General features: G+C 44.1%; 1 protein-coding gene across 3 annotated transcripts in view; it reads left to right on the plus strand.

The window, feature by feature from the left end:
• The window catches only part of ERG (ETS transcription factor ERG), a 276,764-nt gene that overhangs the window by 69,505 nt on the left and 179,946 nt on the right, over positions 1 to 27,313 (plus strand). For all 3 annotated transcript variants that reach the window (XM_060010298.1, XM_060010302.1, XM_060010300.1), the window contains exons 2-3: positions 9,958 to 10,060; positions 25,671 to 25,758. In XM_060010298.1, the coding sequence (XP_059866281.1) occupies positions 25,720 to 25,758 (39 nt within the window). In that variant the 5' untranslated portion in view covers positions 9,958 to 10,060; positions 25,671 to 25,719. The remainder of the gene's footprint in view (positions 1 to 9,957; positions 10,061 to 25,670; positions 25,759 to 27,313) is intronic.

The raw sequence follows: 27,313 nt of genomic DNA on the forward strand, positions 1-27,313 counted from the left end.
GCCCTCCTTGACCACCTCAGGTGATGGCAAAGATGATTTGGTTGTTGTTATGCTGTTTCACAGAGACTTTTACTCACATGCAGAGGTGGCTGCCTTGTGCCCCCTTTATAGGCTCGTGTTCTGCAGTCCTGTTGTACTTGATGGCCTGCGGCACTTATTCCTTCTTCCCGGGCTGCCCTCCTCTCTCATGTCTGTATAACATTCTTCCTCTTTTTCATCATCTGATTTAAATCCTACCACCCAAAGCTGAAGCTCCCTCTTCCTCTTCCCCAAGCTGTCCCAGTGCATCTTATCGAAGCTGCTGTGTTGCCCCTTATTCTGTATCATAAAACATTAGGCCACACGCTGACTCTCCCGCAAGGCATGAGAGACACACCTTGGAACTTTTGCATCCTCCCTCACCCCTGGACACAGCTCTTTGCATGATGTCATCAGTTAATACTTATAGAAGGACTTGCTAATGATGTATTTCATGGAAGATTCTGTACGGATGGAATGCAGAGCTGTACAGCCAGAGGCACATTGTAAACTTTGCCTCCTGGGTACCGTAAGTTCCCTACATAGGCACCTCCAAGTTGCAGACTTTCAGAGATGTGAACGTGCGTTCACCCGTCCAATCACATAAGTTGGTTCACGTGTCTGGTGTACATTGTCACGTGCATGCATCCTCTACAAGTGGTTGTACTTTATTGGACAGTACTGTATAGAGTACAGTAGTACAGTATCTTTATTTCAAGCCCAGGATGTCCAGAAGCAAGCGTAAAAGCAGCAGTAATGTAGCTGGGACTGCTAGGAAGCGCCAAGCGATTATGATGGAAACAGAAAGGAAAATAACTGAGAGAGTGGAGTGAGGCCAAAAGATGGTAGACGTCGCTTGTCCTTATAACTTGAAACGTTCAACCATCGGCGCGATCTTAAAGAACAAGATCATGGAACATGTGAAGTCTGCTGTGCTGATGATGTTGACAGTGATATCGGAGAAGCGTGGAAAAGTGATGGAGGAGATGGAGAAACTTCTCAGTGTGTGGATGCAGGGTCAGCATCAGAGTCGAGTCCCGCTCAGCTTAATGCTGATTCAAGAGAAAGCTAAAAGCCTTTATGAAGACTTGAAGAAGAAACACGGCGAAGAATCAGAGGGGACATCTTTGAATGCCAGCCATGGCTGGTTTCATCGGTTCAAGGGTGGAGCCAACCTTCACAACGTACAACTGGCGAGACAGCGAGTGCAGATAGGGTAGCTGCCTGGGAATTTCCTGAATTCTCTTTGTCCTAGAGAAAGAACAAAGGGAGACAAGAGGAGAACAATACTTGAAGGACCAGAGAGATTCACGATGCAGGAAATGGCAAGGAGATTTTCTTTACTTGAGAAGGCACTGTTCGTTTTTGAGGCACAGGGCCCGAACGTGGAACAGTACACAGAGGTTGCAGCAGCCGTTCAGAATGCAGTCCAGTGCTATCGTGTCATCTATGATGAGAAAAAAGAGCTACTACCCAGACATCACTGGATTGTTCTTTCAAGAGGGTAGACAGAATTGAATCCAGCAAGGAACCAGAACCTGTGCCATCAGCGTCAGGCGTGAGTGAAACTGCAGCTCGCCCTCGGTCTCCTGTTGCTGACGACCCTTCCGCTCTACCATCTCCCACCTCCTCTCCCTCCTCCCGTCAGTAACTCTTCTTGCCTGTTCACTCGATGCCAGCCCCTGGATGCCAGCTGTTGTACTGTACTACTGTACTTTTCAAGGTACTGTACTGTAAGATTAAAAATGTTTTCTTTATGGTTTTTTTTTTTGCGTATTATTTGTGTGAAAAGTATCATAAACCTGTTACAGTGCAGTACTATATAGCCGATTGTGTTAATTGGGTCCCTAGGCTAACTTTGTTGGACTTAACGAACAAATTGGACTTACGAACGCGCTCTCAGAATGGAACTCGTTCGTGTGTAGAGGACTTACACTGTATCAGCGAAGGGCGTTTGTGGTGAGGCTCGTGATTTCTATTTAAATATATAAGAAGAGTGAAAAATCTTTATTTCCAGATTGTGTCCAGTACAAGTGAGACAGTTTTGATGCAGTTCTCTTAAACTAATCAAAATCAGCAGAAATGGAAAAGCTGATTTCAGTGCTCCTGCGGTGAAAACCCCATCACCAGGGAGGCCAAAGTGTTTCAGCCAAGCTAGTGGACACAGAACTACTTTCAGGATGAGTTCAAGGTTCTTTGAAATGCCTCACTCTTAAAGAGCACAAGGAAACCTTTTCCAGTTAATATTCTGTAAGTATTTGGCAGTTGGTTTGTTTTTTAAAGGCAGATAATGTAGAGAATTATCTGCATTATTGGAGAGCCTAAGAATTTTTTCTTTCTGCCTTTAGGCCAGTTGATTTTCCTTAGAAAAAGCTTCTAACTCTCCTGACTTGCCTCTTCATACTGTATTCAAAATAAACACATTAGAGGGATGCTGAAAGAAGAATTTCATCTGAAAGAGATGCTCTGTGATATTCTCTGGGTCCCTTACGTAGGATATCGCTATTAATTTAAGTTATTTTCATTTTTGCTCTGTTACAGATCTTGCTGCTCAGGAATTTTGCATTTATAATATTGAGATGGTAATACAATATTGATTAATTTAACTAGCAGTTAGTTATTTTATATGCATCCTCTAAAGCAGTTAGGCATTAACAATGTTTTACTTTTTTCTGCCCAGTGTTGTTAGTTTAAAAATATGAAACAGGGCTTCCCTGGTGGCGCAGTGGTTGAGAATCCGCCTGCCGATTCAGGGGACACGGGTTCGTGGCCCGGTCCGGGAAGATCCCACATGCCGCAGAGCGGCTGGGCCCGTGAGCCATGGCCGCTGAGCCTGCGCGTCCGGAGCCTGTGCTCCACAACGGGAGAGGCCACAACAGTGAGAGGCCCGCGTACCAAAAAAACAAACAAAAAAACCCAAAAAAACAAAATATAAAAATAAAAATATGAAACAGACCTCGTTGTTTGCATAGATGGCTGTTGAAGCAGTTGCTGTCTGTAAGATGTGACCTTGTGATGACATCAAGACAACATTCATTTTGAAGGCCAAATTCGCTTCTAAAACAGACTTTGGGATTCTGTTCTCAAAGATATATTTTGTTTGATGAACTTTCTTAGAAATACATCATGTCCCTTTAATCTGTGGCCTGCTTGTCAGTTGTCTGCCGTTATGAAATGACTAAATATTTATGTTTTTCCAGTTGAGCTTAGGGAAAAAACACAACTCTGGTAAATGTGTTTCCTTTAACAGAAGGCTCAGTGTAAAACGGGAGAGAAGTAGTATTTATAGTTGTTTTCCCTTTTCTGGATGTCACCCGCCTTTCAAACGCAGCCTGTTTTCTTTCAAATGTCTCTTTTTTACTGGGGACCTCGAGGCAGACCATGGACCCCAGACCGAGGGGCTGTGGAGCCGTTTGGTGGCTGTGCGTCTTGTCCTGGTGGAAGGCGGCGGCCACCCCCCTGCCTCTGCCATCAGCCCCATCAGCTTGAATGCTTTCACATGCGCATGACGAGGCCAAGAAGGAGAGAAAGACCCAGTGTCCCTTCCTCCAAGGACATCACAGGCTCGTAAGGCGCGTTAATGTCCAGGTTCGTTTTGCTCTCTCCTTGGAAAAAGAATAAGGGAAGAAGCATGAAGGATGGAGGTTGACTTAAGGCTGTGAATGGCAGAAAGGCTGACCCTAAGGAACAAAATGAAATGAAACCAAACAACCACAAAACAAAACAAAACAAAACAAAACTGACAGGCAGCCTCCAGGCATGGCCATGCATGGCACAGACTTGATTCCTGAAGACTCTTGCCATTTTCTTCCAGCAGAACTGCTCTGGTATATTTTTTACCACGTTTCTCTACGACGGAGAGTCGGTGGACCCCCTCTGGGGAATTTGAAAAGCTGCCAGGAATTGCCTCGCTGAGTTCTGAGAGTGGATAAGTCAGCACAGTGATTTACAAGTGGAAAGGTACCCACGTGTGCGCACGAACGATGTCAAGTTGAGGGATGGTAACGATGAACAGCATACGACGTTTTGGGTTCTAAGCAGGTTCAAGAGGCAGAAGAGCTGATGTGGATGCGATTTCAGAGCACTGCCGTGTTTTCTAGCTCTGGAACGCCATCTCCCTCGTTTCTGCCCTACCTACAAGTGACATGTCTCAGGGACTCAGCTACTGGCAGAGCAGCTGCTTTGGTTGGTCTTCACAGATTTCCTCACCATCACCTCTTAACTTAACAGTAATTTCGGGGCCTTTTTTCTCTGCTTGGCTTCTGGAGCACAGGTGTGCCAGGGCTGGCACCTCGGACTTACTAGAAAGATGGCCCATATCTCTATTCAACTCTGTACTCAGGGACTTCTGTTAGTTTCTTGAAATTGCCCAGGATAGGGATAGTTACTCCACAAGAATTGCCAAATGCTTCAAATCAGAGGATTTCCCCTGGAGAGCCGGTTGCTAAACATTTAGTAACACACCACTTCTGAGACACTGGCGTCCCTTCCACCCGCCAGAGCTGACATTATGGCCTGGCCTTTCCTCTGTGTCTTCAAGACTGGACTGTCCCTGATCCTCTGTCTCTAGAATCTGTCTCTGCTACTACACCTTTCCCTTTATCCCACCTATAAACGTACCTGCTTTTCTCATCCTTAAGAAACCAGCTAGACAAATAAGATAAACCTTCTTCTAATTGCATCGTAAACTTCTTGAGGGCAGGACTGAGTCTTGTGCACTCTTGCATTCCTAGCTGCTGGCCATTTCTGACACACAGTAGGCATGCAACAAATGTTGGGTGAGTGAACACGTGTTTCTTTTTTTCTTAAACTGCTTTCCCCTTTTCTCTCTTTGTTGCTTAGTGCCTTTCATGAATAGCCTATGTTGACCTTCCTATATCCTCCCAACCTTCCACTAGCAAACCTTTGGAAACTGGCAATATTATTGGAGGTCACCCAGAGGTTCTGACTTGCCGAATCCAATACCTTTTTGTCAACTTGTGTGGTTGGTTGATTGAATTTCTCATTCGTTTTCAGCTCTCTGGAGATCGACGCTGTGAACTGTTTCTGCCTTACTGAATGTCCTTCCTTGGCCTCCAGGACTTGGGTCCTTTCTAGATTTTTCCTGATTCTCTGACTGCTCCTCCCTGTGTTCTTCGTTGTCCAGTTTTCTTCCTTCAGTCTCTCCAATAGTTCAGGTGCTCTGCTCAATTGGGTTCTGCCTGCATACCTCCGTTGTGGGAGTTATTCTGCAGCTGAGGGTCAAGCGTGGTAATGGGGGAGTTGGTATTTGTGATTGTTCCTTTACAACCTTGTCTTTCCCACTAGACTCTCAACTCATGGCAGAGCCCACCTCTAGTTAGTGCTTAACTCAGTGATGGCACCTGGAGGAAACTGACTTAGTGGATGTTGGATAGATGGATGGATGATGGATGATGGATGGATAGATTGTTGGATGGATGGATGGATGATGGATGGATGGATGGATGATGGATGGATAGATGGATGGATGGATGGATGGATGGATGGATGGATAGATGGATGGATGGATGGATGGATGGGTGGATGGGTGGATGATGGATGGATGGATGGATGATGGATGGGTAGATGGATGGATGGATGGATGGGTGGATGATGGATGGATGGATGGATGATGGGTGAGTAGATGGATGGATGGATGGATGGATGGATGGACGATGGATGAATTGATGGATGGATAGATTGATGGATCATGGATGGATGGATGATGGATAATGGGTGATGGATGAATGAATGGAGGAACAGTTGAGTGAATGAATGGATTTGAAGGGTAGGTTGAACTTAGATTGTGGAAAGAAACAAGTATCAACATAACTTCTTAATTATAGAGACAAGTCATTCAACATTTCTGAACTGTGTTCTGAGAGTAAAAGACACTCTACAGTGTGCCTCTCCTGCGTACTTTTTCACTTTCATACCTTTGCTCATCTCTCTCCTCTACCTTATATACTCTCCTCCCTGTTCCCATCTATTGAATACTAAGTGCCTATGGTATACTCACTCCTATGAAGAGGCATTGCCATTCCGTGAGGCTAGATGGAATTGCCACCTCTTTTGTACTTCTCTTATGACCCTCACCACATTCTGCCTCCAATCAGTCATTTAACCAGAAGTGTAATCCCCCCATCAAATCCTTTGTTTACTGAGGGCACCATTCTGTGTCACCTCTAGTACCTGGACACTCAATACATATATAGACTGAGATAGATCACTTATCTTGATAATAGTTATTTGTTTCTCAAGTCTTAAGAGATAATGTTATAAGTAGGAAGATTCATGGGCTGGGCTAATTTCCAGCAGATCATTTTATTTAAAAAATTAGAACAGAAAAGTGTATCCAGCATGTCTGTTTGAGTTGGACACAGATAATAAAAGAGAGGAAGGTGGCTCTTTTGAACATAGACACTGTAGTCTATAGGATGCTTCGTGTCTTCAGGGTTGATTAATCCTGCCGTCCCCCACCCAAAGCAGAATCTCAGGGGACTGCCTTCATTTTTTCCCCTGACATCGCAGCATATTGGTTTTGTCCTCAGGTCCCCACCTCTCATCGTTCTGAGATGGCTGTCACAGTTCCAACTGTCCCCAAGACAGGACAATATCACATGACCTTTCTTAGTCAGCCAAGAGACTTTCTCCAGAAGTCCTCTTGTTATGTCCCCCAGGGTTGAATTGGCCAAAATGATATCACATGCTCATCCCTAAACCAATCAGTGGCAAGAGGAATGGGTGCCCAATGATGAGATTTGCGCCTGAAGTTGGGGCAGGGTCAGCCTTTGCCAGGGCATGTCGGGGGGCTGGGCTACATACCCAAGCAAAGTTGGGTTTCCTTTCTCAGGAGAAGGGGGCAGCCAGTGTGTCCGCTGCCTTTGCTACCTGTGGGGAGGGGGCTATAAACAGATGAGCGGGCTCACAGTTCACCATGACTGTCCCCGGTGCCGCTGCTGGGAATGAAGCCTTTCCACAAAAGACGGCTGTTGTTCACTCAAGGTCCGGGGTGTTTTCTGTCGAGAAGGCAGCAGCTCTCTAGGACATCTAGTTTTCCATCTTCCCAGTAGCTGACCTCAGCTTATGAAACATTCACTGTTGCTGACACAGGTGGCCAGGAAAATCTGTGCGTAGGGAGTGGCTTCTTGTCTGTGTGTTTATGGAACGAGGACGTTGCATGTCCCTGGACATACGATGCCTTGTGTCTCTTCTCTTGGCACTGCCACAAACACTGTCTCCTTGGACTCGCACCATCCCTGTCTAACCCATGGCTTGCAGATGGGCAGACTGAGGTGGAGAGCGGTCTGCTGGCCGCTGGTGGTCAGCACCAATCTGGCCCTGAGCCCAGTCTCTCTGTGCACCGCGACTGCTTTGCAAATTAAACTTGCCCTTGAGATGCTCAGGTGTGTTTAACTTTGACCATTCCCAGTGAGAATTTGCCAACGATCACGATCACATGTGTTCTCCTACTGCGTAGATCAGGGGGCTCATTGGATCCAGGGGTGACAGGGTTCAGAGCACTTGACCTTGGCAGGGCTGGGCACCATGTTCTTCATCCTGTGCTTTCTGCAGGACCGAGGGCTGTTCAGCTGGCTTGAGCAGTTTGCTCTCATACCAAGGTTCTCAAATGGCTGTGTTTTTTGACTTCTTGAGTCTGGTTTGCATAATTTTCTGACTTTTCTGCTTTGATTGGGCCGGTTGTTACCTCACGCGGCTGGTAGCGTGCCTTTTCTCTGGCAAAGCTTCTCTCTCCCTAGACTTCGTGACATCTTTTTGGATCCTTTGTGGGCTTCTCAGCTGCATTACGGATAATTTACGTTGTCAGATAAATGCCCTCTGGATAGATGAAATATTAATAACATTATAACGCTAATTTAAAAATACCCATTGCACATATTTAATAGAATCTTCTCTGGCCTTTGCTCTTGTCTTTAAATCAGGTCCAATGATATTCAATCATAAATCAAGTGTTTCTTTTGGCATAGAAGAGGTTTGGGCACGAAAACATACTATAGGATGACACAGTATAGGAAATTTTAGCCCAGGCTTTTAAAACCCATGTTCCCTTTGCAGCAATTGGAAACTAAATACTATTTTAACCACTTGTCCGTGGAAAGCATTTAACCAAATAATAGTCAATATTGGCTTTTGGATTTAGAGAAAAAGAAATTTGGAAACACCTTAATTAACTCAAGATCTGTGTGGCCATGCGAAGCATGACCTAATTCACTGCTGTCCCCTCCTTTCCTGCTGAGCAGCCTGTCTCTGAGCATGGGAGGCCCCATGGTTCCTTGAGGCTGGACGCTTATCCCACATCACTGTGAAGAAAACACTTTGCAAACGTGTTTAGGATTATACAATCATTATTATGTAGTTCTTCTCTGATTATCCAGATGAATATTCTTGGTTCTGAAAATTTGGAAAATGCCCATGATTATAAAGAAGAAAATAAGACTCCCCAGAAATCACATTGGAAACCCAAAGACCACTTCCAGTAGCGACTTCCTGCACTTTCTTAGAGCCTTCCTCCTCTTTCTATCTCCCCTCTTGTTTTTTTTTTTTAATTTTTATTGGAGTCTAGTTGATTTACAATGTTGTTAGTTTCTGCTGTACAGCAAAGTGACTCAGTTATACATATACATATATCCACTCTTTTTTTTTAGATTCTTTTCCCATATAGGCCATTACAGAGCATTGAGTAGAGTTCCCTGTGCTATACAGTAAGTCCTTATTAGTTATCTATTTTATATATAGTAGTGTGTGTATGTCAACCTTAGTCTCCCAGTTTATCCCTCCCCTTATCCCCTGTAGAAAACAAACCATAAGTTTGTTTTCTACATCTGTGACTCTACTTCTGTTTTGTAACTAAGTTCATTTGTACCCTTTTTCCTCTCTTGTTTTTTCATCCATCTGTTTTCTGTTTATGATATTGGAATCAGACTATATATATGGTTTGTATCCTAATTTTCCACCAAGAATTTGGATTTTCCATATCCTACCGAACCCTTTGCCCCACCAGTTGGGCAATTTGGTTTAAATATCTTGATGCCCAGGCCTGCAGCCTTCAGGTGGAGTTGGCTGGGGCCTCTTGGGTAGAGTGGGAGTCTCAGTTGGTCTGTGGAACCATTTATAAATAATATTGTCCATTGCAAATATTGATTTTGATGCAATACTTAAGGATTTTCTAACTTGAAAATATTTTTGACTGAAAAAGCTGCTGTTTGCAATTAGTCATGTTGTGAGGATTTTGTTAAATGTACTAAATATTTTGGGATTGGATATTTGATTTGGAAACTTGCATAAGCACAGAAATTCCTATATCTCCAAAAAAAAAAAAAAAAAACCCAGAGAGATTGGATGTTAGAGCTGCACCGACAGGCATATTCTGAGGAAGATTTTTTATTTTTATTTTTTTAATATGGTAGTTCTCTAATCTCTTAAAAAAAATATGGATCCTTGTGGCATCTACAAATTAAAAAGACTGTTTGTTTCCTGGGACTAAAACAGTTGTTTAATTACAGTTCTCAGGATGTTGAATAAACCCCATTACTCTTTGTTTTGAGTAGACAAAAGTGCTAAAGTAATGATCTGGGGAAACCATTATTACTAAAGCTGTGGGCTGTGAGGAAAGGAAAACACTTTCAAAATATTTTCTTTGCAAAAGTATACGTGGTCTTCAGTATATCCATTCAGGCTTGGCCCTCATTTCATTCCTAATTTTTGCTTTGTAATGCTGAACTTCCCTGGGAGAAATGTTGCCCCATCTCCCTCCCTCACTTTTTTTTTTTTTAAAGTAAGAATTTTAAGTGCATTCCCCTTTTAGGATATTTTAAAGTAATGTTTCAGAAACAGGATTTGTCACTAAATGTATAGTCGATCCTTGGTTTTAATATTTGGGAAAAAACCAGGGCTTAATATATTGAAATTCTCTTTCAGGTTGTTCCAAGATCTTTGAAGACCCAGGAAAAAGCCGTGTTGACCAAAAGGAAGACAAATGACTCACAGAGAGAAAAGATGGGGGAGCCAAGGGCAATTAAAGGTAAAACAACAAAACCCAGAAAACCCTACCTTTCCTAGTCAAGAAATTTTAGAAAAATGTGAATGTAAATATTTTATATCTTCAGTATTTGATATTTGTGGTTCCAGACCTCCAAAGACCTTTTCTTTGGTCCTTTGGTGTACTTAGAGGACTTATATTGGTTCCATTGATTCTCCTGCACAAATAAGATGCCCCTCGCCCAGTACTACCTATTCCTGCCTTCAACACTGTAGAGTTTTTTTTTTAAGAGAAAAAACCCCCGTAAAAATCAGTGGGGGGAATCTTATTTCACAGGTGTCTTAAGACTCTCAACTATTTAAATAAACAAAAACTGGATATTACAGATCATGTATGATGTTTCATTTATGCAGCATAGAATAGCAATGACTTAGTGGAGCTACACTGAGGAAAGAAACCTTGGCTATACATCAATGGCTAAATGAATGTATAGTTAGCTATATTTAGAGTTTAGTAAGTTCTTCATGCATCATTTTATTGTATTTTTTTTTTAGGTGGGAGAATTTTATTTTATTAAAAAATTTTAAAAATTTTTTAACATCTTTATTGGAGTCTAATTGCTTTACAATGGTGTGTTAGTTTCTGCTTTATAACAAAGTGAATCAGCTATACATATACATATATCCCCATATCTCCTCCCTCTTGTGTCTCCCTCCCACCCTCCCTATCCCACCCCTCTAGGTGGTCACAAAGCACCGAGCTGATCTCCCTGTGCTATGCGGCTGCTTCCCACTAGCCATCTATTTTACATTTGGTAGTCTATGTATGTCCATGCCACTCTCTCACTTCATCGCAGCTTCCCCTTACCCATCCCCGTGTCCTCAAGGCCATTCTCTATGCCTGCGTCTTTATTCCTGTCCTGCCCCTAGGTTCTTCATAACCATTTTTTTTTTTTTAGATTCCATATATTTGTGTTAGCATTCAGTATTTGCTTTTCTCTTTCTGACTTACTTCACTCTGTATGACAGACTCTAGGTCCATCCACCTCACTACAAATAACTCAATTTCGTTTCTTTTTATGGCTGAGTAATATTCCATTGTATATATGTGCCACATCTTCTTTATCTATTCATCTGTCACTGGACACTTAGGTTGCTTCCATGTCCTGGCTATTGTAAATAGATGTGCAAAGAACATTGTGGTGCATGATTCTTTTTGAATTATGGTTTTCTCAGGGTATATGCCCAGTAGTGAGATTGCTGGGTCGTATAGTAGTTCTATTTTTAGTTTTTAAAGGAACCTCCATACTGTTCTCCATAGTGGCTGTATCAATTTACATTCCACCAACAGTGCAAGAGGGTTCCCTTTTCTTCACACCCTCTCCAGCATTTATTGTTTGTAGATTTTTTGATGATGGCCATTCTGACTAGTATCAATGAGGTGATACCTCATTGTACTTTTGATTTTCATTTCTCTACTGATCAGTGATGTTGACCATCCTTTCATGTGTTTGTTGGCAGTCTGTATATCTTCTTTGGAGAAATGTCTCTTTAGGTCTTCTGCCGATTTTTGGTTTGGGTTGTTTGTTTTTTTGATTTTGAGCTACATGAGCTACTTGTATATTTTTGAGATTTATCCTTTGTCAGTTGCTTCCTTTGCAAATATTTTCTCCCATTCTGAGGGTTGTCTTTTCATCTTGCTTATAGTTTCCTTTGCTGTGCAAAAGCATTTAAGTTTCATTAGGTCCCATTTGTTAATTTTTGTTTCTATTTCCATTTCTCTAGGAGGTGGGTCAAAAAGGATGTTGCTGTGATTTATGTCATAGAGTGTTCTGCCTATGTTTTCCTATAAGAGTTTTAGAGTGTCTGGCCTTACATTTAGGCCTTTAATCCATTTGGAGTTTATTTTTGTGTACAGTGTTAGGGAGTATTCTAATTTCATTCTTTTACATATAGCTGTCCAGTTTTCCCAGCACCACTTATAGAAGAGGCTGTCTTTTCTCCATTGTATATTCTTGTCTCCTTTATCAGAGGTAAGGTGACCATATGTGCGTGGGTTTATCTCTGGGCTTTCTATCCTGTTCCATTGATCTATAGTTCTGTTTTTGTGCCAGTACCATACTGTCTTGATTACAGTAGCTTTATAGTATAGTCTGAAGTCAGGGAATGTGATTCCTCCAGCTCTGCTTTTCTTTCTCAAGGTTGCTTTTGCTTTTTGGGTTCTTTTGTGTTTCCATACAAATTGAGAAATTTTTTGTTCTAGATCTGTGAAAAAAGCCATTGGTAGTTTGATAGGGATTACATTGAATCTGTAGATTGCTATGGGTAGTATAGTCATTTTCACAATGTTGATTCTTCCAATCCAAGAACATGGTATATCTCTCCATCTGTTTGTATCATCTTTAATTTCTTTCATCAGTGTCTTATAGTTTTCTGCATACAGGTCTTTTGTCTCCTTACATAGGTTTATTCATAGGTATTTTAATCTTTTTGTTGCAGTGGTAAATGGGAGTGTTTCCTTAACTTCTCTTTCAGATTTTTCATCATTAGTGTATAGGAATTCAAGAGATTTCTGTGCCCTAATTTTGTATCCTGCTACTCTACCAAATTCACTGATTAGCTCTAGTAGTTTCCTGGCAGCTTCTTTAGGATTCTCTATGTATAATATCATGTCACCTGCAAACAGTGACATTTTTACATCTTTCCGATTTGGATTCCTTTTATTGCTTTTTCTTCTATGATTGCCATGGCTAAAACTTCCAAAACTATGTTGAATAATAGTGGTGAGAGTGGGCAACCTTGTCTTGTTCCTGATCTTAGCGGAAATGGTTTCAGTTTTTCACCATTAAAAATGATGTTGGCTCTGGGTTTGTCATATATGCTCTTTATTATGTTGAAGAAAGTTCCCTCAATGCCTACTTTCTGCAGGGTTTTTATCATAAATGGGTGTTGAATTTTGTCGAAAGCTTTTTCTCCATGTATTGAGATGATCATATGGTTTTTATCCTTCAATTTGTTAATATGGTGTATCAAATTGCTTGGTTTGCGTATATTGAAGAATCCTTGCATTCCTGGGATAAACCCCACTTGATCATGGTGTATGATCCTTTTAATGTGCTGTTGGATTCTTTTTACTAGTTTTTTGTTGAGGATTTTTGCATCTATGTTCAGCAGTGATACTGGCCTGTAGTTTTCTTTCTTTGTGACATATTTGTCTGGTTTTGGTGTCAGGGTGATGGTGGCCTCGTAGAATGAGTTTGGGAGTGTTCCTCCCTCTGCTTTATTTTGGAAGAGTTTGAGAAGGATAGGTGTTAGCTCTTCTCTAAATGTTTGATAGAATTCACCTGTGAAACCATCTGGTCCTGGGCTTTTGTTTGTTGGAAGATTTTTAATCACAGTCTCAATTTCAGTGCTTGTGATTGGTCTGTTTATATTTTCTATTTCTTCCTGGTTCAGTCTCGGAAGGTTGTGCTTTTCTAAGAATTTGTCCATTTCTTCTAGGTTGTCCATTTTATTGTCATAGAGTTGCCTGTAGTAATCTCTCATGATCCCTTGTATTTCTGCAGTGTCAGTTGTTACTCCTTTTTCATTTCTAATTCTATTGATTTGACACTTCTCCCTTTTTTCCTTGATGATTCTGGCTAATGGTTTATCAATTTTGTTTATCTTTTAGTTTTATTGATCTTTGCTATCTTTTCCTTCATTTCTTTTTCATTTATTTCTGATTTGATCTTTATGATTTCTTTCCTTCTGCTAACTTTGGTGTTTTTTTGTTCTTCTCTCTATAATTGCTTTAGGTGTAAGGTGAGGTTGTTTATTTGAGATGTTTCTTGTTCCTGAGGTTGGATTGTATTGCCATAAACTTCCCTATTAGAACTGTTTTGGGTTGTCGTGTTTTCATTGTCATTTGTTTCTAGGTATTTTTTGATTTCCTCTTTGATTTCTTCAGTGATCTCTTGGTTATTAAGTAGTATATTGTTTAGCCTCCCTGTGTTTGTATTTTTTACAGATTTTTTACTGTAATTGATATCTAGTCTCATAGCATTGTGTTCGGAAAAGATACTTGATATGATTTCAATTTTCTTAAATTTACCAAGGCTTGAGTTGTGACCCAAGATATGATCTGTCCTGGAGAATGTTCCATGAGCACTTGAGAAGAAAGTGTATTCTGTTGTTTTTGGATGGAATGTCCTATAAATACCAATGAAGTCCATCTTGTTTAATGTATCATTTAAAGCTTGTGTTTCCTTATTTATTTTCATTTTGGATGATCTGTCCATGGGTGAAAGTGGGGTGTTAAAGTCCCCTACTATGATTGTGTTACTGTTGATTTTCCCTTTTATGGCTGTTAGCATTTGCCTTATGTATTGAGGTGCTCCTATGTTCAGTGTATAAATATTTACAATTGTTATATCTTCTTCTTGGATTGATCCCTTGATTATTATGTAGTGTCCTTCTTTGTCTCTTGTAATAGTCTTTATTTTAAAGTCCCTTTTTTCTGATATGAGAATTGCTACACCAGCTTTCTTTTGATTTCCATTTGCATGGAGTATCTTTTTCCATCCCCTTATTTTCAGTCTGTATGTGTCCCCAGGTCTGAAGTGGGTCTCTTATAGACAGCATATATACAGGTCTTGTTTCTGTATCCATTCACCCAGTCTATGTCTTTTGGTTGGAGCATTTAATCCATTTACATTTAAGGTAATTATCGATATGTATGTTCCTATTACCATTTTCTTAATTGTTTTGGGTTTGTTTTTGTAGGTCCTTTTCTTCTCTTGTGTTTCCCACTTAGAGAAGTTCCTTTAGCATTTGTTGTAGAGCTGGTTTGGTGGTGCTGAATTCTCTTAGCTTTTGCTTGTCTGTAAAGGTTTTAATTTCTCCATCGAATCTGAATGAGATCCTTGCTGGGTAGAGTAATCTTGGTTGTAGTTTCTTCCCTTTAATCATGTTAAATATGTCCTGCCACTCCCTTCTGGCTTGCAGAGTTTCTGCTGAGAGATCAGCTGTTAACCTTATGGGGATTCCCTTGTGTGTTATTTGTTGTTTTTCCCTTGCTGCTTTTAATATTTGTTCTTTGTATTTAATTTTTGATAGTTTGATTAATATGTGTCTTGGCGCGTTTCTCCTTGGATTTATCCTGTATGAGACTCTCTGTGCTTCGTGGACTTGATTAAATATTTCCTTTCCCATGTTAGGGAAGTTTTCAACTATAATCTCTTCAAATATTTTTTCAGTCCTTTTCTTTTTCTTCTGGGACCACTATAATTCGAATGTTGGTGTGTTTAATTTTGCCCCAGAGGTCTCTGAGACTGTCGTCAATTCTTTTCATTCTTTTTTCTTTATTCTGCTCTGCAATAGTCATTTCCACTATTTTATCTTCCAGGTCACTTATCTGTTCTTCTGCCTAAGTTGTTCTGCTATTGATTCCTTCTAGAGAATTTTTAATTTCATTTATTGTGTTTTTCATCATTGTTTGGTTGCTCTTTAGTTCTTCTAGGTCCTTGTTAAGCGTTTCTTGTATTTTCTCCATTTTATATCCAGGATTTTGGATCATCTTTACTATCATTATTCTGAATTCTTTTTCAGATAGACTGCCTATGTCCTCTTCATTTGTTATGTCTGGTGGGTTTTTCCCTTGCTGCTCATCTGCTGTGTGTTTCTCTGTCTTCTCATTTTGCTTAACTTACTGTGTTTGGGGTCTCCTTTTCGCAGGCTGCAGGTTCATAGTTCCCTTTGTTTTTGGTGTCTGCCCCCAGTGGCTAAGGTTGGTTCAGTGGGTTGTGTATGGCTCCTGGTGGAGGGGACTGGTGCCTGTGTTCTGGAGGATGAGGCTGGATCTTGTCTTTCTGGTGCACAGAACCACGTCCAGTGGTGTGTTTTGGGGTGTCTGTGACCTTATGATTTTAGGCAGCCTCTCTGCTAATGGGTGGGGTTGTGTTCCTCTCTTACTAGTTGTTTGGCACAGGGTGCCCAGCACTGTAGCTTGCTGGTCGTTGAGTGGAGCTGGGTCTTGGTGTTGAGATGGAGATCTCTGGGAGAGCTTTTGCCGTTTGCTATTACGTGGAGCCGGGAGGTCTCAGGTGGACCAATGTCCTGAACTTGGCTCTCCCAGCTCAGAGGCTCAGGCCTGACACTAAGCCACAACCCCAAGACCCCGTCAGCCACACGGGTCAGGAGAAAAAGGAGAAAGAAAGAACGAAAGAGAGAAGGAGAGAGAGAGAGAGAGAGAGAAAGAAAAGAAAAAAGTTATTAAAATAAAAAAATTATTAAAAATAAAAAAATTTAAAAGCAATAAACAAAAAGGAAAGAAGAGAGCAACCAAACCAAAAAACAAATCCACGAATGATAACAAGCATTAAAAACTATACTAAAAAAAAAAACAGAAAAGGGAAAGACAGAACCTTAGGACAAATGGTAAAAGCAAAGCTATGCAGACAAAATCACACAAAGAAGCATACACATACACACTCACAAAAAGAGTTAAAGGAAAAAAATATACATATATTGTTGCTCCCAAAGTCCACCTCCTCAATTTGGGATGATTCGTTGTCTATTCAGGTATTCCGCAGATGCAGGTACATCAGGTTGATTGTGGAGCTTTAATCCGCTGCTTCTGAGGCTGCTGGGAGAGATTTCCCTTTCTCTTCTTTGTTCTCACAGCTCGCAGGGGCTCAGCTTTGGATTTGGCCCCGCCTCTGTGTGTAGGTCGCCGGAGGGCGTCTGTTCTTCGCTCAGACAGGATGGGGTTAAAGGAGCCGCTGATTCGGGGGCTCTGGCGCACTCAGGCCGGCAGGGAGGGAGGAGCACGGAGTGCGGGGCGGGCCTGCGGCGGCAAAGTCCGGCGTGACTTTGCACCAACCTGAGGCCCACAGTGCGTTCTCCCGGGAAAGTTGTCCCTGGATCCCGGGAACCTGGCAGTGGGTGGCTGCACAGGCTCCCCTGAAGGGAGGTGTGGAGAGTGACCTGTGCTCGCACACAGGCTTCTTGGTAGCGGCAGCAGCAGCCTTAGCGTCTCGTGCCCGTCTCTGGGGTCCGCGCTGTTAGCCGCGGCTCGCGCCCGTCTCTGGAGCTCCTTTAAGCAGTGCTCTTAATCCCCTCTCCTCGTGCACCAGGAAACCAAGAGGTAAGAAAAAGTCTCTTGCCTCTTCAGCAGGTCCAGACTTTTCCCCGGACTCCCTCCCGGCTAGCCGTGGCGCACTGGCTCCCTTCAGGCTGTGTTCACGCCGCCAACCCCAGTCCTCTCCCTGCGCTCCGACCGAAGCCCGAGCCTCAGCTCCCAGCCCCGCCCGCCCCGGCGGGGGAGCAGACAAGCCTCTCGGGCTGGTGAATGCCGGTTGGCACCGATCCTCTGTGCGGGAATCTCCCCGCTTTGCCCTCCGCACCCCTGTGGCTGCGCTCTCCTCCACGGCTCCGAAGCTCCCTCGCTCCGCCACCCACAGTCTCCGCCCGCGAAGGGGCTTCTAGTGTGTGGAACCCTTTCCTCCTTCACGGCTCCCTCCCACTGGTGCAGGTCCTGTCCCTATTCTTTTGTCTCTGTTTTTTCTTTTGCCCTACCCAGGTACGTGGGGAGTTTCTTGCCTTTTGAGAGGTCTGAGGTCTTCTGCCAGCGTCCAGTAGGTGTTCTGTAGGAGTTGTTCCACATGTAGATGTATTTGTGATGTATTTGTGGGGAGGAAGGTGACTTCCACGTCTCACTCCTCTGCCATCTTGAAGGTCTCTCCTGTAGAGTTTTTAAAATCACTGCTTTCTAAGTACTTCAGTCATCACAACTCTTCCCTTCTACACTGCCTTCCACTTTCTTCTGCGTCTTCCAGAAGAGCCAAAGGGCCAAGAACAGTGTCCACAGGCCTGTACTTTTATGATAACTATATTTTTTCTGTCCTGTTACTAGGTTTGGTTCATAGTGATTTTAGAGTTATTTTGCCTGAATTCAATTGAAACCTCATTTCGAGAGGCACACACAGGGATTGAGTCTATACATTCATTAGCTATGCAAAAAAATAAATAAATAAAGGTGGAGAATTTCAGCACTTTATCTACAAATCATGCCCCTTAGCTCTTCAGGACTGTCAGGCTTCCCCCCGAAAAGCATTCCAGGGGTTGGAAGAGATTATGGTGGGCCCCGTATAACACTCACTCAAGCCTTAGAACTTAAAAGAGTCTCTTCTCTGCTGACATGAAGCCAGGAGTGATGAGTAGACGGCACAACAGTCCATGGTGCCTGGGACGGTCCTAGAGCAGAGTTTGTGTCCCGTAAGAAATAGTGCAATTAAATTGGATGTGGTTCTTGAGGCCATGCCCCCATCAGGGCCTGTATTCTTCATCAGTTAAAATATTGAAAATAAAGGTGCGTTAGTTTGCAGGGCTGTTGTAACAAAGTACCACAGACTGGGGGAGCTTAGACAACAGAAATTTATTCTCTCCCAGCTCTGGAGGCTGCAAGTCTGAGATCAAGGTGAGGGCAGAATTGGTTCCTTCCGAGGGCTGTGAGGGACAGTCTTCCCAGGCCCCTCTCCTTGGATTGTAGACGGTTGTATTCTCCCTGTGTTTTCACATTGTCTTCCCTTTACACAGGTCTCTGTTTCAAAATTCCTTTTTTTTAAAAAAAAATAAGGACACCAGTCATATTGGGTTAGGGCCCACCCTAATAACCCCATTTTAAACTTTGTTACTTCTAGAAAGACCTTGTCTCCTCATAAGGTCACGTTCTGAGCTACTGGGCGTTTGGGCTCCAACACATGAAGGGTTGCATGATGGAAACAGTTCAACCCACTGAAGTAGTTATTTGTATTCATTTGGAAAGATAAGCCATATCGTACTGAAGGAGTACAGTTTCTTATTTTTAGACAAATATAGAGGTACAGTTGGTTTCTCATTCTTCCACCTTCCACTGGTCTCTTTTTTTTTTTTCCGTTATTTTTTTTCGGTACGCGGGCCTCTCACTGTTGTGGCCTCTCCCGTTGCGGAGCACAGGCTCCAGACACGCAGGCCCAGCGGCCACGGCTCACGGGCCCAGCCGCTCCGTGGCACGTGGGATCTTCCCGGACCGGGGCATGAACCTGTGTCCCCTGCATCGGCAGGCGGACTCTGAACCACTGGGCCACCAGGGAAGCCCCCACTGGTCTCTCTTGCTTACCTCGGGGAGTGCAGGCACCAGGGCTGGGGCCAGGGTCAGCCGAGTGAGGCACAAAGTTGAAGGAGATGCCCCCTCTCAGTGCCGGCTGAGCACCTGCAGGAGCCTGAGGGCGGGGGTGGGGCACCTCCTTAAATCGTGGGCCCCAGGTGGGCGTCTCATTGGCCTCACACTCCATTTAGGAGACCACTGCCCAGAGCAGAGTCAGCCCTGTGCAGTACTTAGGGTAGGTTTTGCTGGTAAGGGACTGACATGCCTAATACCCACTCATCTAGAACAAGTGTGTCTCGTGATCAGCTCATTCAGTGAATGGATCCATTATGATGAGTTTGCTCAGAGCCATTTCGTCTAAAATGTCTTCACTTAATGACTAGTTAGCTTGAAATTAAAAATTCGGTTTTAACATTAAGGACAAAGGACCCTTACGAAAAACTGGCAATTTCTTTCTTGAGAATTGTTTTCCTCAAAGGTGCAAGATTTTATACAAGATCAGAATGCGTGCTTTCTTCCCCAAAATGATTATCACTGATTAAGTGCTTACTCTGCACACAGCACTGTGAGAGGTTTTGGAGGCATGGTTCAGTCTGATCCTCACAAAGGCCTTATGGAGTAGGCAGGGAAGATTAGCTACACAGTGGCTCTACTCAGGGACAAACCAGTTGCAATAGAGGCTGGCCAAATCTTGCGTCACACCTGTGTGAACGGCTGAACATCAATTTGGAGGTGGTAATTGAGGGGATTTTCCCTCCTGACATCAAATAGGTGGCGTATTTTCCAGTACCATCAACCCGTCTTCCAACTCTCCAATACCAACTGAGTATCCTACAATTTGATTCAATTCTGAGAGTACCTGGAGTTAGCACCAGACACCACAGGCTAAAGGCTCAGTGCCACAAGACTGCCGCCCACTTCAGAGGCCAGCAGAAAGTGTCAGGTCCTCAGGTTACCCACCCTTCTGTCCACCTTGGCTTCACAGTTGGGGGTTCCCACAATCCCCCCCTCCAGGATTCAGTAATTTGCTAGAAGGAGTCACACAACTCAGGACACTGCTGTACTTACTGTTACAGGTTCTTATAAAGGATACAAATGAACAGACGGATGGAGGTTTGTAGGTCGAGGTCCAGAAGGGTCCCGAGCACAGGAGCGTCTGTCTCCGAGGAGTCGGGGGGGGACCACCCTCTTAGCACATGGATGTGCTCACCAACTTGGAAACTCTCCGAATCCTGTCGTTTCGGGGTTTTTATGAACATTTCATCACATAGGCAAGATCAATTATGAATTCAATCTCCAGCTCTTCCTCTCCCTCCAAAGGAAGCGGGTGGGGCTGAAAGTGCCAGGCCTCTCACCCAGGCTTGGTGGTTCTGAGACCATCCTGAAGCTTTCTAGGGGTTTGCCGAGAGTCACTTCATTGGAGCAAGACATGGTCCTGTCACACTTAGCACTCAGGAAATTTAAGAGCTCTGTGCCAGGAACTGCCAACAAAGGCCGAGTGTGTTTTTTATTCTCCCACGGTAATATCCCCATTCTACAGATGTGTGACCAAAGACCATAGAGAATAGAGTGACCTTTTCTAGGTTTCTGAGGAGGGAAACCGAATCTGGCTTCCATCTTCCATCGGACGCTGCACCTCTGCTTGGATGCACTACCCTCCATGAGAGCCCTGCCCCCATGCCTTCTAGGGCCTTCTCTTGCCCATCTCCCACTCCACACTGCCCTTGAGGGGCCTGGGAACCCAGAACTCCTGCCCAAACTGGCCTGAGCATCTTTCGGGCCTACACAGGCCTCTTTCCTGCAGTCCATCTCCTTGGGCCGGTCCTGTGTGTGCTTCTCTAGGCCTGAAGGATGGCCAGCATGGCCGTGTGGACTGGAGTGTCCTGATGACTGTGTGGGGACCTTGCAAACAGGCCAGAACTGGCTTGGGAAGAGAAGAGGGTTAGGGAGCACCCGTTTCTATTCTTGCCCCAGCCATGCAGATATGCAGGTCTTCTCTTAACCATTTTTACAGTATTGCCTCTCCAATTACAAAATGCTTATTTTCCCTTTGGCCCTGTGCACCAGTCCACACTTGATGCGGTTATAGCTAAAGCAACCCAAATCAAATACGTGTTTCTGTGTAGTAAGCCATTGGCATTTGCAAAACAAGAACGAAGAAGGGAGCGTTTCATTTTTCAAGATACCCAGTAATAAAATAATACTGGATTGTGAAATCCAAAGTCATAAACATATACATTACCAAAGGAATTTATTGCAAGAAATAGGTAGTAAAAGGGTTTTTAGATAACATGCATTCAGGTTTTGCAAGGCTTCAAGGGCAAGTAAAATAGAAAATAGAAGAGGCTCCCACAGCGATATAAAAGCATCACGTCATTCATCAATGACTGAATTTTTGAGAAATGCTCATTAGAAACACAAAAGTAAATTAGAAGTGCTCTTAAAAAAATCCATAAAAACCCCTCAGATGGCAAAAAGAACAGACACCAAATGACTGCAGAAACAGTCAAGGGTATTTGTGGAGGGAAGAGGCATGGGAAAGGAGGTAGAACTTTCATCCTTCTGGGCTTTAGGGACTTTGCTTCTTGGCTGGTCTGGTTTGGAGGACGGCAGCAGCATTCACACGCTCTGGTTAGTAAATCCCTTGAGTGGATGATGACCTGATGGTGGTGGTGGGTTAGGGTCATAGACTCTGGCTCCCTAAGGTGGAGGAGCTGGGAGGAATTTTTGTTCCCTGCCTTTCTGCCAGTGTACATGCCTCTTGTTCTTCAAGGCTTCTTGGTGGCATCGCCTTGATTCTCTGTATCACTCAGCTCTTTCCCTCCCCTAGGTATCATCCATGTCCCTCATCTGGCATTGCCACTGGCCATCTGCTCTCAGGACCTCTGGGTATCTGTGTGAATTGTTTCCCCATCTCTATCCCTGGAGGGGTAGACAAGCGACAGTGCTGCATCTGGAATCTATTTATCCCCTTCCCCACAGTTTCATCTTTATGCGTTGAAAGTGCCCCAAACTTCCCCATACAAGACATGAGACATAAACAGTTGTTATTAGGTTTATGTCTTGCTTGGTTACAGATTGAATGGCCTTTGTAACTTCTGAGATGTTTCTATGGTCTTGGATATTCAGAATGTTGATTCCATTTCATTATATTTGGAATCTCCAGCAGGCTGACAGGGTCCCACGATGTTAAGTGAGAACTCGGCTGTTCCTGAGAAGGGCTCTGAGAATCCCAGAGTCTTCTGGTTGGAGTTTCTCGGTTACTCTTCAGTTTCCAGACTCATTTTGAGGGTGGGATAAGGGTTTGAGATCATGTCTCTTAGATGGATGGAAATGGTTTGTTTGTGGGTTGGGATGAATTTCCTTTGAAATTTCTGTTGGAGTCTCCTTTTATCTCTCTAGCTAGGAAAGTTTTAAGGGGCATCTTGGTAACCCGGTTATTAAGAACGTATCATGTATATTAGTAATTGACTGTCACAAAAATGCTGTGTAACAATATACCTCCAATCTCAGCGGTTTAAAACAAGTAGCATCTGTTCAGCTCGTGAGCCTATGGGTCGGCCATGTTGGTCTTGGCTGGGCAGTTCTGGTTCTGTAGTTTGCCTCACAAGCCTGGGGATGGGTAGTCTTTCAGATGGATGATCTACAGTGGTCTGGGCTGGAGAGACTGGATGACTGGGCTTTGTCCACAGGCCTCTCATCCCCAGCACACTAGCCTGGGTGTGTTCCCATGGAGCTGGAAAGTTACAAGTGCAGACACTTGATGCCTCTTGAGACTTGGGCTGTCTTGTTCTGTTGAATGAAGCAAATCCAATAGGCAGCCCAAAAACAAGGCTTGGGGACGCGCACCCTACTTAGTGAGAGGAACCACAGTCACATGGCAAAAGGCAGGGACCCCGGGAGGAGTGGAGAATTGGAACCATCATTTAATCTACCATAGTGTGACAGGAAAATGTAAGCAAGTTAGTCTCCCTTCTCTGTGTATCTACAACACATGAAGGCTATTTTGATTATCTATGTGTGTAATCAACTAGCCCCAAAATGAGCAGCTTCAAACAAGAACCCACTTGCTATTTCTCATAACCCTGTGCGTTGACTGGACTCAGCTGACCAGTAGTTCTCCTTTCTTGCTGTCAGCAGGGGCTGCAGTCATCTGAGAAACCACCATTCTGGAATGTCCAGGATGACTCCCTCGTGGGCCTGGCACGTGGTGCAGGTGTCAGCCGGACACCCACTTCAGGCCTCTGCCACGTGCTGCCCTGGGGCACAGGGACTGGGTTCCCAGAGGCAGGAAGGGAAAGCTTCTGGTTCTATGAAGGTCTGAGCTCAGGCCCCCAGAGCATCCCTTCTGCAGCGTTCTTTGGATCAGAGGCAGTCATTAACTCAGCTGGGCTTGGAGGGGAGGGGACAAGCTCGTGGTACGAGCGGCAGCGTGTGGGTGCAGGGGGGGAGCACTGTGTGGGTTGGGTTACCCTAGAGAGGTGCTAAAACCTACAGAGAAAGCGGTCGTTCCTGAATGTGGGGTCCTGCGTGGGGGGACTTGCTTTTGTCAGGAAACCTCCAGGATGGACCTCTCTGGGGCTGAATGACCCTAGGGGCAGAGTGGTCTTTTCCTGGGGTGACTTCTGCTGCCCTGAGGAGGACGTCTCGGAGGAGTGGAAGGAATTACCCATCCACCCCGCTCCCAGAGGAGCCAGCTCTGAGAGACCTTTGTCCAGGCTGCCTGCCATCCTCTGTCCTCTCCCGTGTGCGCCAAGAGCGTGGGTGACCTTCAAGAGCTGCCCAATTCAATTTCAAGACAGTGCTTCATTCCTTGTGCATTTTTAGCAACTCTTATCCCCCAGAAGGACTTGCTTTAGACCTAGGGGGGAAATTGCCTACTTTCCAAGATCAAGACATTTGGCTATAGGAAAAAATAATGTCTAAGGTTCCAAGTTCGTCATCTTGGACAGCCAAGCTTTCTCTGATCTTGGGAGGACGCCGTGGAGCCACGTGGGGGACAGACCCACCCCACACACAGACCCGGAGGCGAAGACCTCCCGTGAGAAGCTCATCTACGTTGGAGGTGGATGTGTTTGCGCCTTGAGAGGGTCGGAAAGCCCAGAATACACATGTACTTGGGACTCGGCGAGTGCCCTGGCAGATCCCTGGAGTAATGTGTTACTTGAAAGTCAGCTTTTGTGTCTGTAGTCCTGTAATGAAGATGTGAATTTTTGTTTTGTGGTTTACTACTGCTAAGAGTCATAGGCCAGATTTACCAAGAAGAAAACACACAAAAATAATAGTTAATAAAAAAGTCATGGCCCCTAAAAATGTAAATTAGAAGAGGTATTTTCAGTGCCAGGAAACAACTGATGGCTAAGATCTACAGAGAACCAGAGTTGGATTGGGGAATGGTTCCTGGAGCCTGGAGCCCTGGGGGAGGGTCCCGAGGATGGGGGAGGTCCCCATAGGATCTAGCTATGGCCAGACCGTGGCCAAGACTGCAGGGAGCCTCAAGTGGATGGTGGGAAGGGTTGGGGGCAAAATGTCCCTACTCTTCTCTCTTCCCGCCTCGTGATCTCCAGGTGGTGTCATGTTGATCAAACTTGACGGGGACCAGAAGGTGAAGGAGCCCAGCTGAGGTAGTCTGTAGGGGTCAGCCCTGGGTGGGGGCATGGGGCAGGGGTGGAGAACCTGCGATGGGGAGGGGCAGACAGACAAGAACCAGAAGGCACTGGTGCAGAATCTGAAGAAAGGAAAATTTTGGATGAAGTGTTTCTCCCTAGGGTATGGGCACCTTAATATTTCATTCATTTAAGTTTAAATTAAATTTTCAAATGAATTAAAGTATCTTCAAAATACAGGGTGAAACCTGTTAATTATGTCAAACCAAAGTTTCTTATGGGCTTTGGAGTGAGGCCAGTCTGACTTGAATCCTGGCTCTGTTGCTTGAGAATCAGGTGATCATGGACAAATTAGCCACCTCCCTGGGTGTCCACATCCCCGACCAGATGATGGGAATGTGAGCTTTCAGAGTGGTGGTCAGGGTTAAATGAGAAATGCGTGTGGAGCCCTTAGCCCCAGGGCTGCCACTTAAGCGCTCGATGACGGGTATCTGTGCTTTTTATTAAGTGCTTAATTATGAGGCTTACCGAGGTGTAGATGGCATTAGTTTCAGTAGAAAGTTCAAAAGTCCAGTTCTCTCAGTATAATAGAAAATATCATTTTGGGTGTCTCATTTCTTCCTTTAAATGATCACTCGTAGATGCTACCCTTGTAAAATGATGTGCATGAACTGAATTTGACTTGGGTTTGACGGGACTTGTCCTATTAGGGTTTTGGGGACTAAAAGTAAGTGATATTCCCAACAGGAGAGAACTGGGTTTTCTCGTCACTTCATTTACTATGCATATCTAAAGGCAAACGTTTAGTGCAGAGCTGGGGTTATTTTACCATTGGTGTGTTGTGTTCAGTCCTAATGGAAAACCAAACAAAGAAACCTGGTTGTTTATTGCTATTTGTGTTGCCCGTTTGTGTCTTCTAGCTGCCTCAGGTTCTGAACAGATGGTAACCGTGCTGGCCTCCTGAAGGACATGATTCAGACTGTCCCAGACCCGGCAGCTCATATCAAGGTAGGTTCTAGCTCGGCCAGGAAGCTGCCCTGGCTTCCTCCTTGGCTGGACGTTTGCAGATGCCTGCCCACCTGTCAGCGAATGTAAGGGTCAGCCAACCACAGCCGTGGGCCAGACCCGGTCCACCACCTGTCTTTATTCAGCCCATGAGCTAAGAAAATGCTTTTAAGTTTTTAAATGGTTGAAAAAAAATCAAAAGAAGAAGAATATTTCATAGTGCATGTAAATTATAGGAAATTTAGACTTCATTGTCCAGAAGGAGAGTTTTCCTGGGCTGCAGCCACACACTCATTTCCATGCTGTCTAGGGCTGCTTTCACACCGTCATGGCAGAATTGAGTCCTTCCAGCAAAGAACGTAGGGTGGCAAAGCCGACGATATTTACTATCTGGTTCTTTGCAGAAAAAGATTGCTGACCCCTGAGTTAACATTGAAAACCACATCCAAATCCTCTAACTTCTGTTCTACGTTCAACTCCTTTACACTTCCTGGGGTTACCTAGGGAGAGACGAGAGGGTTTCCAGTGCTCAGCCGTGTCGTTTTATCTGGGCGTGCTGACACTTCAGCAGCTTGTCACCCCACACCTGCCCCGCCTGCTCACTGGCAGCTCTTCCTGGAGCTCTGGAGGTGAGAGAACAACAGGGAAGTGAGACTCCAGCCAAAGCAAGTCCCTGAGAGGAAGCCGGCCCATTCCTTTCAATACTCCGCGTACACATGGTTATAGCCACCGGGAGAAATGAAGTGATGGTTTTCATATACTTGACCCAAATAAAAGTTACAGAAAAAGTTGGGGCTTGAGCTACATGATCCAGATAGGCTGTCTACACCTGTGCTGATTGGTCCAGCTGTCTACATTGGCCCAACCCACTCACTACCTTGCCAGTTCTTGGCTTCCCCCATATAAATTCATTTTCCCAAATGGTCTCATCGGTTTTACTAATTTTTACTCTTTACCTAAAACATTTATTGAAAATGGAAAGTGGCTTATAAAGGAGAGGAAAGTTTATGGTATTGAAATATTTATCTTTTTTTTTTTGGACTAAAATATAAAACGCCCTCCAAAATGACACGTGCACACACACATTTACATACACACATGCTTTTCAAAAGCAGCATATTTGAGAAAGTGTTATGTACCATGTACAACTCACATTCATACGTGTTTAATTTCTTTGAAAGTGGAATTAGAAGTAATAAGAGTTTAAATGCATTTTCTGACCTTTGTGGGTGTTACTGCAAGTGTCAGAGATGCGGGGAGTCCCGGGGTGTGGAGCTTTCTGAATGTCATCCAGGGACGGACAGGAGCAGATCCTCTGGGTTGACACTGTCATTTGATTTCTGTGTGATAACTGATTGGGGCATGGACATTATGTCTACAAAAATGCAAGTGGGAAAACTCCTGTGGATGTGATAAGGTCTCTTCAGAAATATCTGGAATGTGTTTGGTGAGTGTGTTTGTGCTACACACTGAGTGGGGGAGGGGACTTTTTTCTTTTAGCCTCTGTTGACCATGAAGCTGCAGGATGCAAAGAAAAGCTCTCAGGGAAAGAAGTTGA

This window comes from Delphinus delphis, chromosome 4 (genome assembly GCF_949987515.2).
Source record: "Delphinus delphis chromosome 4, mDelDel1.2, whole genome shotgun sequence".
Taxonomy (NCBI): Eukaryota; Metazoa; Chordata; class Mammalia; order Artiodactyla; family Delphinidae; genus Delphinus; species Delphinus delphis.